The 14866-nt window shown below is 43.1% G+C and overlaps 1 protein-coding gene across 1 annotated transcript in view; it reads left to right on the top strand.

Moving 5' to 3' along the window:
* Positions 1–14866, top strand: part of ylpm1 (YLP motif containing 1) — a 29847-nt gene that overhangs the window by 1979 nt on the left and 13002 nt on the right. Inside the window, 7 exon segments of the mRNA XM_034197685.1 lie at positions 333–557; positions 7753–7941; positions 8169–8680; positions 8901–11720; positions 12002–12125; positions 12318–12459; positions 14753–14842. Of these exon segments, the coding sequence (XP_034053576.1) occupies positions 333–557; positions 7753–7941; positions 8169–8680; positions 8901–11720; positions 12002–12125; positions 12318–12459; positions 14753–14842 (4102 nt within the window).

Genomic DNA, 14866 nt, shown 5'->3' with positions numbered 1-14866 from the left:
AAGATTGCAGTCAGGCGCTAGCTAAACCCTCCTGTTCTTTGGATGACAGCTTGGGCATCATGTTCAGGGTCATTTGTTTTTTGTATAACCTTGCTTCGTGCAAGTGACAATTGTTGTCGTCTTTTCTGTGACCGTTTTTTTTGCCATTTTGAGATTTAAATTTCCAGCGGAAAGCTAACCAGGAAGTGTTTTAGCACACCACGTGACGCATCTGAACAAATCCCGTTGTCAGAAATTGACCATTTCATGAAAAACAATGTTTTTGCCTGCCGTGTCTCACCTTAAATTGACAACAATGATATTTGTGTGACGAATGAGTTTGTTTCTTATAGGAGCAACAGCAACGTTGGTACAAACAGCATCTTCAGAATTTACAAAAGTTAAAGCAAGAGAAGGCAAAACAGAATCAGAAAGAGGGTGGTGGTCATGGGCCACCACCCCCCTCTGGCCATGCAGTTCCTCCTCCTCCTCCATCAGAACCACCAAAAGGCGCACCTCCTCCACCCCCTCCAAAAGAGGAGCCTCCAGCACCCCCTCCACCACCTGATGAGGGAAAGGTAAGCATCTTTTTAATTTTACATAGGTGTGATTTAGGGCTGCAACAAACGACTAATTTGATAATCGATTAATCTATCGATTAATGAAACGATTAATCGACTATTCTGACTATTACTGTATGCTTTTCACAATTTCTCAAACGCTCTTATTTAGCCATCAACTTTTCGATGTAGCTTGAGGTTGTTTTAGGCATGTGGAAACTAACAATGAAGACAATAAAGATGAATACTTCATTCAAAAATACATATATTATTAAATTAACTAAACACATTTTGAACAAAATTAACATTGCTTTTTATTTAAAGTAAATAAATAATATTTCACATCAAAAGAAACAATGTTTTAACAAATCGTATTAAATAATGTGATGACAGAACTGTAAACAGAATAGCTGAAACTTTAACAAAATAAATAACTCGGTTACCTCTAATCATTAACCCATGTTTGTATCATGTAGTTAACTCCGTGTGTTGCTGCTAGCACATAACACCTGACGTGGAAACGTTACTCGTTTAGAGCTCGTCTAGAGCTCTACTAGAAAGACAGTGGAACCCGGTGCATTTCTCCGTCTGAATGTGGTGCACTTTTGCTAAATGTTTAGACAAATTGCTCGTGTTACCGCCCTTACATGCTAAACTCTTATTGCACTTTTGGTAACGAGCATTTTCCACACCTCGGAGCGCGTTCTGTCCGCCATCTCCGCAGTGTGTTGCTGCATGTAGCAGCCGTGTGTGTGTAAACTGCCCCGCCCCCTCGCACACAGACGGGGGAGAGAAAGATCTCTCTTCTGGATTGGAAAGATCGAAAATATATCATGGACGCATTTTTTTGTCTTTTCGCATATTAGAAACGAGTTGGCGACACTAAGACTGCGATATAATGCTTATGTACAGGGGTGTACATAACTTTTTTGCCCTGGTTCTCAAAGGAGCACCTGGAGATGTTGCTTGGTGCTCATCCTTAAAATGAAATAAACCGTAACTTTTGAGGGGGTCTTGACTTTATTTGCCAGACACACGGCACTGAACACACATGCAGAGGTGAACACAGAACACACATGCAGAGGTGAACACAAGACAACATTAGCACGACCAGTAATCCTACAAGCTGTCATCACTACCCTCCTGACTGTTCTCCTCACTGTCTTCCTCTCTGTCAGACATGGTAGCTGATGATGTAGGCCTACTTCTTTCTCTCTGGTTGAGTCTGCGATTAGCTGCTTGCATCCACAAGTCAACAGCTGGTTTTGGTTATGTTCACATACTTATTTGATTACATCCACTTGTCTAAGATGACAGCTCTGTTGTCATCTTAGACAAGTGGATGTAATCAAATAAGTATGTGAACATAACCAATAACCTACCATAGCCAATAACAAATTAAACTTATTTTATTTATGTTGTTCATTCATATCTTATTTTACCTTAACATTTATTTATTTATGCATTTTTTTTATCTTTCCAGTTTTAAAGGATATTTTTGGTTTACTGTCCTATAGTATACATTGGAATGATTTCAAACCTGTTTATCCCAATAATTATAAAGGAGTGCCTTGGAAATGTGTTTACATAAATTGTGATCAAAACGTTTGAGACCCACTGAGATAACTTAGACTAAAGTGAACTATCTAAACACTCCACAGTCCTTTACCTCACTGAGCTGTAGTTATCAGCCTCAGTCTGACTGGAGAGGACTCTCCCTCCACATCATTGTAGAAACATCTTCTTCTTATATCCGTTAGAGCAGCTAGCACCAGATTCTAATAACAACTGCGCCAGAACCGGTGCACCCTCCCTCGCTCACTCGCATTTTGGCTGTGAGCTGCGGGCGCCAGATAAGCCAACATCCCCCATTTTCATCACTTACAGCGCCCATCGTCCAGGGCAAATGAAACGTGTAACCGGGATGAAAAGGGTGTTACATTTACTTAATTATGAATATTGTTACATCAAGGCCGAAAATTAGGATGAGCCCCAACGGTCAAAAATGTTTTTTTCCCTCCCAGAGCTGCCAGCGCAGCACCTCCCCAGATCTGGCGCCCTAGGCGAACATCTATAACGCCAGTGCGACGGGCCGGCCCTGAGTTCATATGCAACTCGCAAATATCTTTCTCTCTTTTCTCGTCTCTCTCCTCTCTTTTCTCCTCTCTCTCTCCTCTCTTTTCTCCTCTCTCTCTCCTCTCTTTTCTCTTCTCCCTTCTCTCTCTTCTCTCTCTCTCTCTCCCTCTCTCTCTCTTAATGTTGGTACGCAAATGCGCCTTTTTTCAAATGACCCGGTGCTCTTTTTTTGGCGGAGGTGCGCATGCGCACCAGTTATGTGCAGCCCTGCTTATGTAGCAATAATACATGACATATATTTTTTAAATGTCTCCAGTACCGATAAAAAGACGAATAACGTTGGAGCTTAACGGCGAGTAAAACACACGTGATGACGTCACCAACGAATTAGTTGGCAACTAATTTGGTAATCGATTAAGTCGATTAGTTGTTGCACCCCTAGTGTGATTGTAACAATTCAAACCTTTCTTGAGTAAAGGAACACTCTACCTATTCTACTCAGGTTTGGACTACAACTGCAAATGCAAAATAAGTTGCTCTTTCCTAACGAATGCAGAAAAAAGTAAATCTTTCAAATTGCAGTAGTATTGCACTCAAATAACTAAATGTATGGAAGCAAAGAAGATATAAACATGGGGAAAATATAATTTTAAGATAACGCTGAAAGGTTCTTCTGATGTGTGTGGTTAGCATGTCATACCCGGATTTCCTACCAAACTGTTGGTGGATGAGTTGCCATAGCCGCTTTCACACCAAGTGGCACGTTCACACCGGAGTACTTTTCCCACAATAGTTCATCAGAACTCAGATATATTTGCGTTCACACCAAAAAGCCCCCTGAACTAAATTAGTTAATCAGAACCATTTTTACCCCCTTTTCAGTCCCTGCTAGAGAGCAGGGACTTTCGTTGGAGAAAAAGGTTTTTCGGATTGGCTGGGTGTTTTGCAAACCACGCCCCGTAAATCTTTGAAAAAGTTTTGGAAGCCACAATTGTATTTGCTTGCATTAAAATCTCAGCGCAGCGCACCAACGAAGAGATTACTTTTGTGAAAGTAGTTATGGCAACACCAAATAAATCAGCGGAGTGATGATGATGTGTCGGCACTTCTGGAGATTTACTCGGACGACGCGATCCAGAGACTTCTACTGACGGCAGTTTCCAACGTGAAAGTGTACGACTGTATTTCGGTAAAGTTAGTGGCCATGGGAATCGTCCACAGCGCTAAATCATGCCGGGACAAAATAATCCCTACATCTGGGACAGTCAATTTTGTATTATTATTATATATATATGCCACTGTTATTAATACTGACACATGACTTTGCACTAAGGTGTGTCTGCTGCTGAGTCTACCTATTATTGTTATTATATATATTAGGGATGTAACGATATACCAAATATCGCGGCATCGCGGTAAATAAACGTCCCAATACCGTCGTGAGACTGACAAAATCTACCGCGATTTTTTTTTATTATTATTATTTTTTTAAAACACTTTTTTTTGTTTTAAACCTTTATTTAACCAGGTGGTCCCATTGAGATCATCGATCTCTTTTTCAAGAGAGACCTGTCCAACATGGCAGCAAGTAGGTTACAACATGAACATAAAACAACAGAACACAAAAGGACATCGTATTTACAGTGCTACATTTACACACCTAGAGACATTGACAAGTATCAACAGTATATTTATATCTCGCCCTGTCAATAAGCCTCACCTTCTTGGCAAAAACTGTATTGTTTTTGAAGTGGTGGAGAGACAATGCAGAGTTTGACCCACTGCTGTCACCGATGGACAAAGCATATCTCTCCGTCCCACAGAGGTGGCGTTAGACTTTTTGACAGACAGGATCGTAAAATGTCCGTCATAATCCCTTATTACCCGTCGGATCTGAACAGTTCACAAGAGAGCACGCTCGTGAACTGTCAACGGGGGGGGGGGGCGGTGTTATGCCATGCATGCACCTCGCGGGAGCGCACACAGCGTAAAGCAAAACCTCCCAGACATGTGTTGATCTGTACGGCAAAGTACGGTTTGGAAGCGATATCATTTCCTTTTGGAGGGCATGCATAACACGGCATAACACCAGAGCCTCGCTGTGGGGAAACGTTGGCGCTGTTCCGAGTTTGTTCTAATCTGTCAAAATGACAGACTGCTTTCAGATTTTCCCGTCATTGATAAATAAAATATTCGGTTAACGCGACCACTGCTGTCCCAGCAACATCAGTACCAAGCGAGAGAGTTTTTTCCAGAGCAGCGGATATTGTAAATGCCCAAACATCCCAGCTTATAAATACCTGGAAATGTGGACATTCTCATATTCCTAAAAACCTGTCTGATGATGCTGAGTGAGTGACTAGTGAGTTTGAGTTGAGTTACTTGAAAAACTAAAGTGAAACTTGATTTATTTTATTGCAGGGTCTGATTATTAAATGTCCTTGTTTATTTGTGAGATGCAGTGGCACAAACAAAATGCCTACTTTGTTTGGTAGTACTATAGGTACAAAAACACTGGTTTTCTTGTTCCAGTCTGTTACTGTCACTTTGTTTTTGACACTTTAAAATACTGCTATCCTACTAAAATGCTGTACAAATCAGATTTATTATGTAATAAAGAAACATTTTCCGAGTAAAAACATTTTTTATTAAAAAAATTAATTGAATTTTTTTTTTCTTTATTATTCAATATCGCGATAAATACCGTACCGTGGACTTGTTATCGCGATATTATCGTACCGTGAGTTTTTGGTATTGTTACATCCCTAATATATATATATATATATATATATTGCCACTGTTATTATATTGTTTTGATACTACTGACACTTATTGATCTGCTGCTGATAAATAAAAGAGAACCTACATGGCGATTAAACAGATCCTGTATCTTGCTTATTTCTCCTCTGACACTTTATCTTTACAGTGACCTGTGTAGCATCCTATACATCACATGTAAGTGATTATTCTGATACCATCATGTTTCATCGGTTATAAACCTATGGTTATAAACTGGCGAAGCTTTATTTATTGTGTCCCACCCCAAATATGTGGCTTTGAAAAAGATAATTTCATTGTATTTCAAAATGGCGTCCATCAACATAAGCACTATTTATAGAAAGAGTAATGGTTAAGTTTGTAATTACCAGTGTTGTTAGTTCAATATTTTTAATTGATTATAGTAAGGGAACATCTTAGGAGTTAGTGCAGTGAGTTTCAGAGCAGTGTAATAATTATTTGACCTAAAACTAAATGTTTTTATGAATGTCCTCTGAAGAGGACATGGGGATTTTCTAACTTTTTATTTCCTCCATTTTACACAACACAAAATGGAGTCCACTATGGGCCACACGTAGGTTTCTGTAGGGTTCATGGCAGACGGGTGCAGTTGCTCTCGGGAGGATATATGTTATATATAAGTTTTTCTTCTTCTTCTCTCGGTTTTTTGACGGATTGCAACTTTAAGGTGCATACCGCCACCTACTGTACTCGCCGTGAAGTTGTTTGCGGGCTGCCAGTAAACTCAAAGCAGAAGAAAAATAAGTTACGTCAGCGGCTTCATTTTCCTAATCCACCCCCAGGAACTCATTGCGGTGTGAACGCGATCTGCTTTAGTTCATCAGAACTAAAAGAGTTCTCATGAACTATTGTGGGAAAATAACTTGGTGTGAACGCCCCTAAGTACTTTGCCGTACTTAGTTCCCAGCACTTAGTTCCCCCATGGAACTAAAGAGCAGATCGCCTTCACACCGGAATAAGTTCCCTGAGGGAAGATTACGCAAATGCAGCCGCTGACGTCACTTCTTCTTTTTCTGCTTTGGGTTTACTGGCAGGCTGCAAACAACTTCATGGCGTATACTGCCACCCGAAGTCCCCGGCCGGAAGTCCCAGGAGTTGGGGACTGGCTTCAGTAGAAGCTGCTGGGAGTCTCAGCAGCTTCTACTGAAGCCTTCCGAGTAAATCGCCAGAACGCCGACACCTCCTCATCTCCGCCGCTCCCATGTTTTATTTTGTGTTGCCATAAGTTATTCTCTCTCCGTTGGTGCCTCGGGGCTAATGCTAATAATGCTAATGCCAGCAATAGGGATGCACGATATTGGTTTTTTGAAACCGATAACTTCCTGCTTCTCAAGACCGATAGCGATAACCGATAATAATATAATATATATATATATATTAAATGTACCTGTAGTTTTTGCACACCTGGTGGTAAAAAAAAAAGACTAGTAGTGAGCAAATGACATGAGCATTACTACTATGAACAAAACTAACCCTGGGGTCGTCTCTGGCAAACTTCTTGCCTTTTTCAAAAGCCTCGTCGATAGGTAAAAGCCCCGGTGCCTTTGCAGCTGGCTTTGGATTCGCCGCTAGTTTAGCAGCGCAGGCGTCTTCGTACGCTTTTAACACACCATCGTAGCGATGGCGATGTTTCAGGTGACTAATCAGGTTGGAAGTATTATAGCTCGTTGCCTTTTTCCCTCCTCGTGGAACTTCTGCATTGCATTTGTTAATACAAATAGCAAGCGAACTATCTAACTCTGAAACTTTGAAATAGTCCCATACTACCGACGACATGTTTGTTTACTGTCCTGGCTTCACGGCCGCACACCATTTACGTCACAGCCAGGCATGAGTTAGGGAGCGCTGGATTTGTGAATGAGCGCCCCTCATCCCAATCCACCCATACCGCAGTATTTTTTTCATGTATTATCGGGGCTATTAATACTTTTATCGGGTTTATCGGGATGACGTCATAATTATCGTGCACCACTAGCCAGCAAATACAATGGCGGCTTCACAAAACTTTTCAGAGTTTTACGGGGCGTGGTTTGCAATTCGCCCAGCCAATCAGAAATTTGAACTTTTTTCTCCCCAGGAAAGTACCACCTCTCTAGCAGGGACTGAAAAGGGGTGAACATTTCTCATGAACTAAGTTCTCTTTTTGGTCGCAAAATCCCAGTAACTATCGGAACTAAAAGGGGAAAGTACGGGGAAAAGTACTCCGGTGTGAAAGCGCCTCATGTTGATGATCTATAAATCTATCATTTCCATTATTAGCTACCCTTAGATATATTTAAAAAAAAGTCTTTGTGAGTTGCATAAATATGCTCCAATCTTGTCTTGTTTGTGTTTAAAGAGTGATACTCTGGAAGACCCAGAGGAGGCTGCCCGCCTCCAGGAGTTACAGGCTGCAGCAGCGCAGTGGCAAAAGGTGCAGCAAGAAAGAGTCGGCTTACAATACCAGGCTCTCATGCAACAACACGAAAAGCTTCAGCAGATCCTGGAAAAATATCAACAGCTGATTCAGCAACCAGCAAATCTAGCGGTAAGTGGTTGTTTATTTGAAAGCTACTATTCATCTGAATATTTTCCATGGAAAACAAATGGTGACGGTAATATTATTTAGGAACTGCAACAACCCTGTACTGTACAAACTCAAGCATCATCGTGGAGCCACATTAGTTTACATCTTACATCTCATGCCCCAGTTATTCTGCATGTACCAATAAGATCATTACCGAAAAACTCAAACCCAAATGTTCTTTGTTGCAGTCAATGTCTGCTGAAATGCAGCTCAGGCACTATGAAATGCAACGGCAGCAGTTCACCCCCTTATTCCAAGAGTGGGATCGCTCCTTTGTCCTGTGGTATGAACAGTTTAAGACCTATCCCCACAAAGATCAACTGCAGGACTATGAACGCCAATGGAAGCAGTGGCAGGAGCAGATGAACGCCACCAATACGCACCTTCAAGAAAGGGTGGCCACACTCACTGCCATGGTGCCATTCGCTTCAAACCAGTATAGTAGTGGGATGATGGCACCGTTTGGCCATTACCCTGGACAAGACATTCACATGCAGCAGCACACAACAATACCAGGTTTGCAGCATTCCCCAGCTGGTGTTGGTCCAAACTCTCAAGGTCCACCTCCCACTGGCTTTGGACCACATTCAGAGTCACCTGCTGGACCCCCTGTGAGAGGCTCCGGCCCTGCTGGCTTAGGAGTCAGACCCCCAGGTCCCCCTGTTATTCAGCCAACAAGCAACAGTGTCAGTGGTCCACGGTTAGTATGGTTGTTTTGTAGTACTGTAATTGGCTTTTTTTGGTTAAAAATCCAGCCAAAATGTTTATTAAAATAATTTGATGGTAATTTAATTTAGTCGGACTATTTAAGTATTCCCATGTTTACCAAAATTATGTTTTCACTTATTTTGTGAGGGTATCAGTGAATGTCTCTAAGATAAATAATGATTAGTAATAATGTTTTCTTGCTATTTCTATAGTCCTGCTGTTCCCACTGGAAACAACCCTAGATATGACCAGCCACAGCAAGGGTTTGATGGTCCTCCAAGATTTGACCAGCCAAATCGCTTTGATGGTCCTCCAAGGTTCGAACAAACGCAACACCGCTTTGATGGACCCCCAAGGTTCAACCAACCACAGCAGCGCTTTGATGGCCCCCCAAGGTTCAACCCACAACAGCAGCGGTTTGATGGCCCCCCAAGGTTCAACCAACAACAGCAGCGATTTGATGGCCCCCCTCGATTTGACCAACAAAGGCACCGCTTTGATGGTCCACCAAGATTTGACCAACCACGGCAACGCTTTGATGGCCCCCCCAGATTTGGGCCGCCGTCTAGGTTTGACCAGCCACAAAGGCCTCCTGGCCCTGCGCCTTTTGAACGCCCACCTGGGCCCCAGCAGCAACAGCAAGTAGTCCAACCTAAGGCACAACCTGCCACTACAGACTTGAAGACTCCTGGAAAGACAGCCGGGCAGCTACAGTCTGAAAAAGAAAAAGGTAAATCAAAACCCGGTGATAAGGCCAATTCTGATGACTTGACAGATGACAACTTACTTGGAACTGAGGGCTTTTTTGTCCAGAAGGACCCCATTCCTCAGACATTAAATACCAGCACAAAGCCTGAGGAATCAGAGGACAATCTTGCTTCTAACAAAAGTGAGAAACCCAAACCTGGTAACAACAAACCTTCTGTAACTGCTCCCTCTTCTGTAACTACTCCCTCTTCTGTCGCATCAAAAAATCCTGCTGCACAAAGTTCGCTCAAACCTGATGGGCAATTGACAAAAAACAAAACCCCACAGGTTCCAAAGCCCTCAGGAATCCAACAGGAGACTGGCCAGATGCAGTCAAGACCAGATCAACCAAGGCCTCCTCCTGGAAGGGGACGAGGCCAGCCACCGGGACCTGTGCAAGGTCGAGGGCGTGGGCAAATGGGGCATGGAGATTTCAGGGGACCTAACTCTATACCACTTGGAGGGGAGATTGAGGAAATGCCGTATGACTACATGCCACCTGAAGAAAACTTGGGGATGCCAGAAGAACAGGAGGAGTATCATTGGCAAGATCCTTCATATGAGGAGTGTGGTGATGAGGAATCAGAGGAGCCCCCTGAAGAAATGTGGATGCAAGATGGATATCACTACGCAGCAGAGGAAGAGTATTATGAAGAGCCAATTTGTGGACCCTCCATGGGGAGAGGAGGCCCCCCGATGATGAGAGGAGGGCCCCATATGGGAAGAGGAGGACCACCTTTTGGGAGAGGTGGTCCTCCTATGGGTAGAGGGGGGCCGCCTATGGGGAGAGGAGGGCCACCAATGGGGAGAGGAGGGCTACCTTTGGGTAGAGGGGGACCGCCTTTTGGTAGAGGGGGACCGCCTTTTGGTAGAGGAGGTCCAAATATGGGTAGAGGGGGTCCACAAATGGGTAGAGGAGGACCCCCAATGGGTAGAGGAGGACCCCCAATGGGTAGAGGAGGACCCCCAATGGGTAGAGGAGGACCCCCAATGGGTAGAGGAGGACCACCAATGGGTAGAGGAGGACCCCCAATGGGTAGAGGTGGACCCCATATGGGAAGAGGAGGACCACCCATGGGAAGAGGAGGACCACCCATGGGAAGAGGAGGACCAATGGACATGTACTGGGAAGACCCTGAGTCGGCAGAGTACCCGGAGGAAGGCGATCCTTACTGGGGCGAAAGGAGAACTCCTATGAGAGGCATGAGACCCCCATTTCCACCTGGCCGGGGCCGTCCCCCACCTGGTCATCCTGGTTTCATGCACCAAGGACGAGGGCGCCCCCCTCATCCAGCGCATGGCCCAATGGATCATGAGGCGTTAGGCCAAGGAATAAACATGGATGATACCGAAATGGATTCCACAATGCACCCCGAACATGAGCTTCATAGCCACCCGATGCATCCTGATGCAGGAAGAGAAAGGCATGGCGTGCCACCCCCACCTCACAAAGTGATTGATTCTATAGAGGACCCAATGTACAGTGAAGACATGGAGAGAGATTTAGACTGGCAACCGCCTCATGGCAGAGAACCGTCTCATGGCAGAGAACCGTCTCATGGCAGAGAACCGCCTCATGGCAGAGAACCGCCTCATGGCAGAGAACCTCCTCTGCCTCCACATGAGATCATTGATCCTGAAGGAATGAGGCGTAGATCTATGGGTAGAGGGATGGCTAGAGACATGTCTCGGCCAGGTCCAACACATGAGGAATATGAAGAGAGACATAAAGAGGGTTTCGTGGAGGATTATGGTCATGGAGAACACGGTCGCTGGAGGCCACCACAGGACCATCCTCCTGGTGACTATCGGCATGAGGCCAAGTATGGCTATGAGTCTGAATGGGACAGAGAGCGTGCTCCTCCTGAGAGGGATTATCCCCCCCGCATGCTACGCCCAGAGCCCTACAGAGAAGAAAGAGAAAGAGGTCACCCACATTCTTATGATGAGCATGACAGGGGAAGAGGAGAACTCAGAATTCGGGAGTATAGAGATGAACCAGCATATCGCCAGGATGACCAACCATACCCGCCATCAGCTCCACCTTCAGAATGGGACAGGCCTTCAAGACTTTCTCCATCACCAGTGAGAGGGTATCCTGCTGAGTATGAGAATCGCAGACCTCGCTATGAAGATCCCAGAGAAGAAACTCTCTTACCTGCTGCTGCACCCATCACAAACTTGCCAGAACATGACCCAGATTCACAAGGATCAAATGTACTTGCACTCTCCCAACGTCAACATGAGATCATCTTGAAAGCTGCTCAAGAGCTTAAACTTATAAGGTAGGCCTTATTTCTAGACCTTCATCATTAATTAATTAATTATGCTTGTTTTTATTTCCCTAATATTCTAAATATCCAGTTTTCTGCCACCACGCATAAACAGTGAATGTGAACGGTATATGTTTTTATAAAATCATAAAAAAAACATGTTATCAAGTTGGGCCAGCCTGCCTTTACACACTGCAGTCCTCTGCAATTCAGTGTATTACCTCTTGTACTTTATGTTCAAATGGATTTAAGGGAGAGCTTTTTGGTGAACTTAACTTATTTTGGGTCTACAGGGAATTGCATGAAGGGAAAACACCTGCTACTGCACCCCAGCCTGCATCGGCCGACATCCCAGCCGAGCTTCCTGCTGGTCTTCTTGGTTTGGAGATCCCAGCAGACATCAGGAATGTTCTGAAGGTAATTTAATTCAAATAACACTTGGCTATTTTAGCTTAACAATTTAATCCCTGATACTAGAAGTGCATTGTTGAAAGAATGTATCATCACTGATTATGCAAGTTTATTTAAAACACTGTGGTCACACACATCTTTTAAATACATTTTTATGTAACTGTTGGGTCTTTATCATATTTATTCTGTCATCCTTAGGGCATGAGTGCAGCAGCACAGACGGCTTCAACCGAACCTGGGTCTTGGGATAATAAACCTGCTGCCACGCGTTACCAGACATCTCTCTCTGCGGCCACACCTTCAGTGATTCCAAAGACTGTGGATTACGGGCATGGCCACGGTATGAGCAGCAAAGATGTACATATTCGACCATTAACCTGTTAAGCCCCAAGGTCCCCGCCGGCGGGTACTTTAGTTGGTTTTTTTTCGACACTGTGTCTCAGGGGATCTTAATATTTAAGAACCTATTAATGTGTTATACCAGATTAACGGGAATAATCTCAGCTAACTGACGATACAAACCATTTTTACCAAAACAAAACACAAGTCTCATAAGAAGCATCTAAATGACCCCTGAGTGAAAAATACTAACCTATTACTGCACCGATAATCACTCCTAGCTCCCTTATTACTTATCCTAGGTGCACACATCGTTTATGATCGCAAGGAGACACAGAATCTAACGGTGCCCACCTCAACACTGAAAAACACAAACTTGTGACGTTATCAACAAAAACGTACATCAAAACAAGTGGTGCTAGGTAGCCCACAACGCTAACATGGCTTACCTTCGTCTTTGTCTGGTCTAAACTGGTCTTCAATGGCATTAAAACGATAAAAACGATGGTGTAGTTAATCCATAGGTTAATCCAATGTGACTGCGTCCCCTTTTAAATGTTCTGATAATCCATAAGCAATAAAACAGCTTTTCCGTTGCTTGATATCAGAGCAGCGATATTTCTCCCCTCTGCTGCAAGCTAGCATGCGCAGAGAGGCCACCTTTTTTTTTTTACATGAGTGTGTGCGGGACAATTTCCCTTGGATTCCATTGGCTCTAACGATCAGAAAGAGATGTCACATGTCAAAATCAAACAAGGGGGGCCAGAGATATGGAAAATCCACCCAAATGGCCCCAGAAGAGGTTTTCTTTGCTAAATCTGTCTAAAAAGGTCAAATATCACTTGTTTTGCATCAATCTTGATACAGGGTACTTATTATATGTTGTACTTTGGATTCCTAAAGCTTTTAGTCTATTAACCCATCATCCAAGGTAGGGGTGCAACAACTAATCGACTTAATCGATTAAAATCGATTACCAAATTAGTTGCCAACTAATTCAGTCGTCGATTCGTTGGTGACGTCATCACGTGTGTTTTACGCGCCGTTAAGCTCCAACGTTATTGGTCTTTTTATCGGTACTGGAGACATTTAAAAAATATATGTCATGTATTATTGCTACAAAAACATTATATCGCAGTCTTAGTGTCGCCAACTCGTTTCTAATATGCAAAAAGCCAAACAAATGCGTCCATGATGTATTTTCGATCAGACGAGATCTCTCTCCCCCGTCTGTGTGCGAGGGGGCAGTTTACACACATGCAGCTGCTACATGCAGCAACACACTGCGGAGATGGCGGAGAGAACACGCTCCGAGGTGTGGTTAAACTTTACCCGTCTCGATGTGGACAATGCTTGTTGCCAAAAGTGCAATAAGAGTTTAGCATGTAAGGGCGGTAACACAAGCAATTTGTCTAAACATTTAGCAAAAGTGCACCACATTCAGACGGAGGAATGTACCGGGTTCGACCGTCTTTCTAGCAGCTCTGTAGCCCCATCCACGAGTAACGTTTCCACGTCAGGTGTTATGTATGCTAGCAGCAACACACGGAGTTAACTACATGATACAAACATGGGTTAATGATTAGAGGTAACTGAGTTATTTATTTTGTTAAAGTTTCAGCTATTCTGTTTACAGTTCTGTCATCAGATTATTTAATACGATTTGTTAAAACACTGTTGTTTCTTTTGATGTGAAATATTATTTATTTTATTTAAATAAAAAGCAATGTTAATTTTGTTCAAAATGTGTTTAGTTAATTTTATAATACAAGTATTCATCTTTATTGTCTTCATTGTTAGTTTCCACGTGCCTATAACAACCTCAAGCTAAATCTAAAAGTTGATGGCTAAATAAGAGCGTTTGAGAAATTGTGCAAGGCATAATAGTCCGAATAGTCGATTAATCGTTTCATTAATCGATAGATTAATCGATTATCAAATAGTCGTTTGTTGCAGCCCTAATCCAAGGTTAGTTTTCACTATAAGTACAAAATATTTTTTGGACGGACACTATAATTTACAGTTTTTTACCATGTTCAATCTGAATTTTCTTTAAAATGAAAAACATCTATATTGATTCTGACTTTTCTACATCCAACTCACAGGTTTATAATTACTTTGAGAAAAAAGATTATTAATTTAACCCTTTTAGAAGGGAAGATATGGTCATTTGTTCTGGGAATGTAATTTTCGAGCCTGAAACCTGAAAAACAGGCTTGGGGCTTAACAGGTTAACAGATGAAACGGGTTAAGTTTCAGAACTTTGTTGTTGACAAAAACACTAAATTTTTCAGAGCCTGGAGCCACTGTTGAGCGGATCTCTTATGGTGAGAGGATTGTGTTGAGGCCTGACCCAGTTCTATCAGACCGGGGCTATGAAAAAGGTATGTCTCTTCAGGTTATCTTTC

The sequence above is a fragment of the Gymnodraco acuticeps genome, unplaced genomic scaffold (assembly GCF_902827175.1).
Source record: "Gymnodraco acuticeps unplaced genomic scaffold, fGymAcu1.1, whole genome shotgun sequence".
Taxonomy (NCBI): Eukaryota; Metazoa; Chordata; class Actinopteri; order Perciformes; family Bathydraconidae; genus Gymnodraco; species Gymnodraco acuticeps.
Note: the sequence above shows the minus strand (reverse complement) of the source record. Positions and strands in the feature narration are given on the sequence as shown.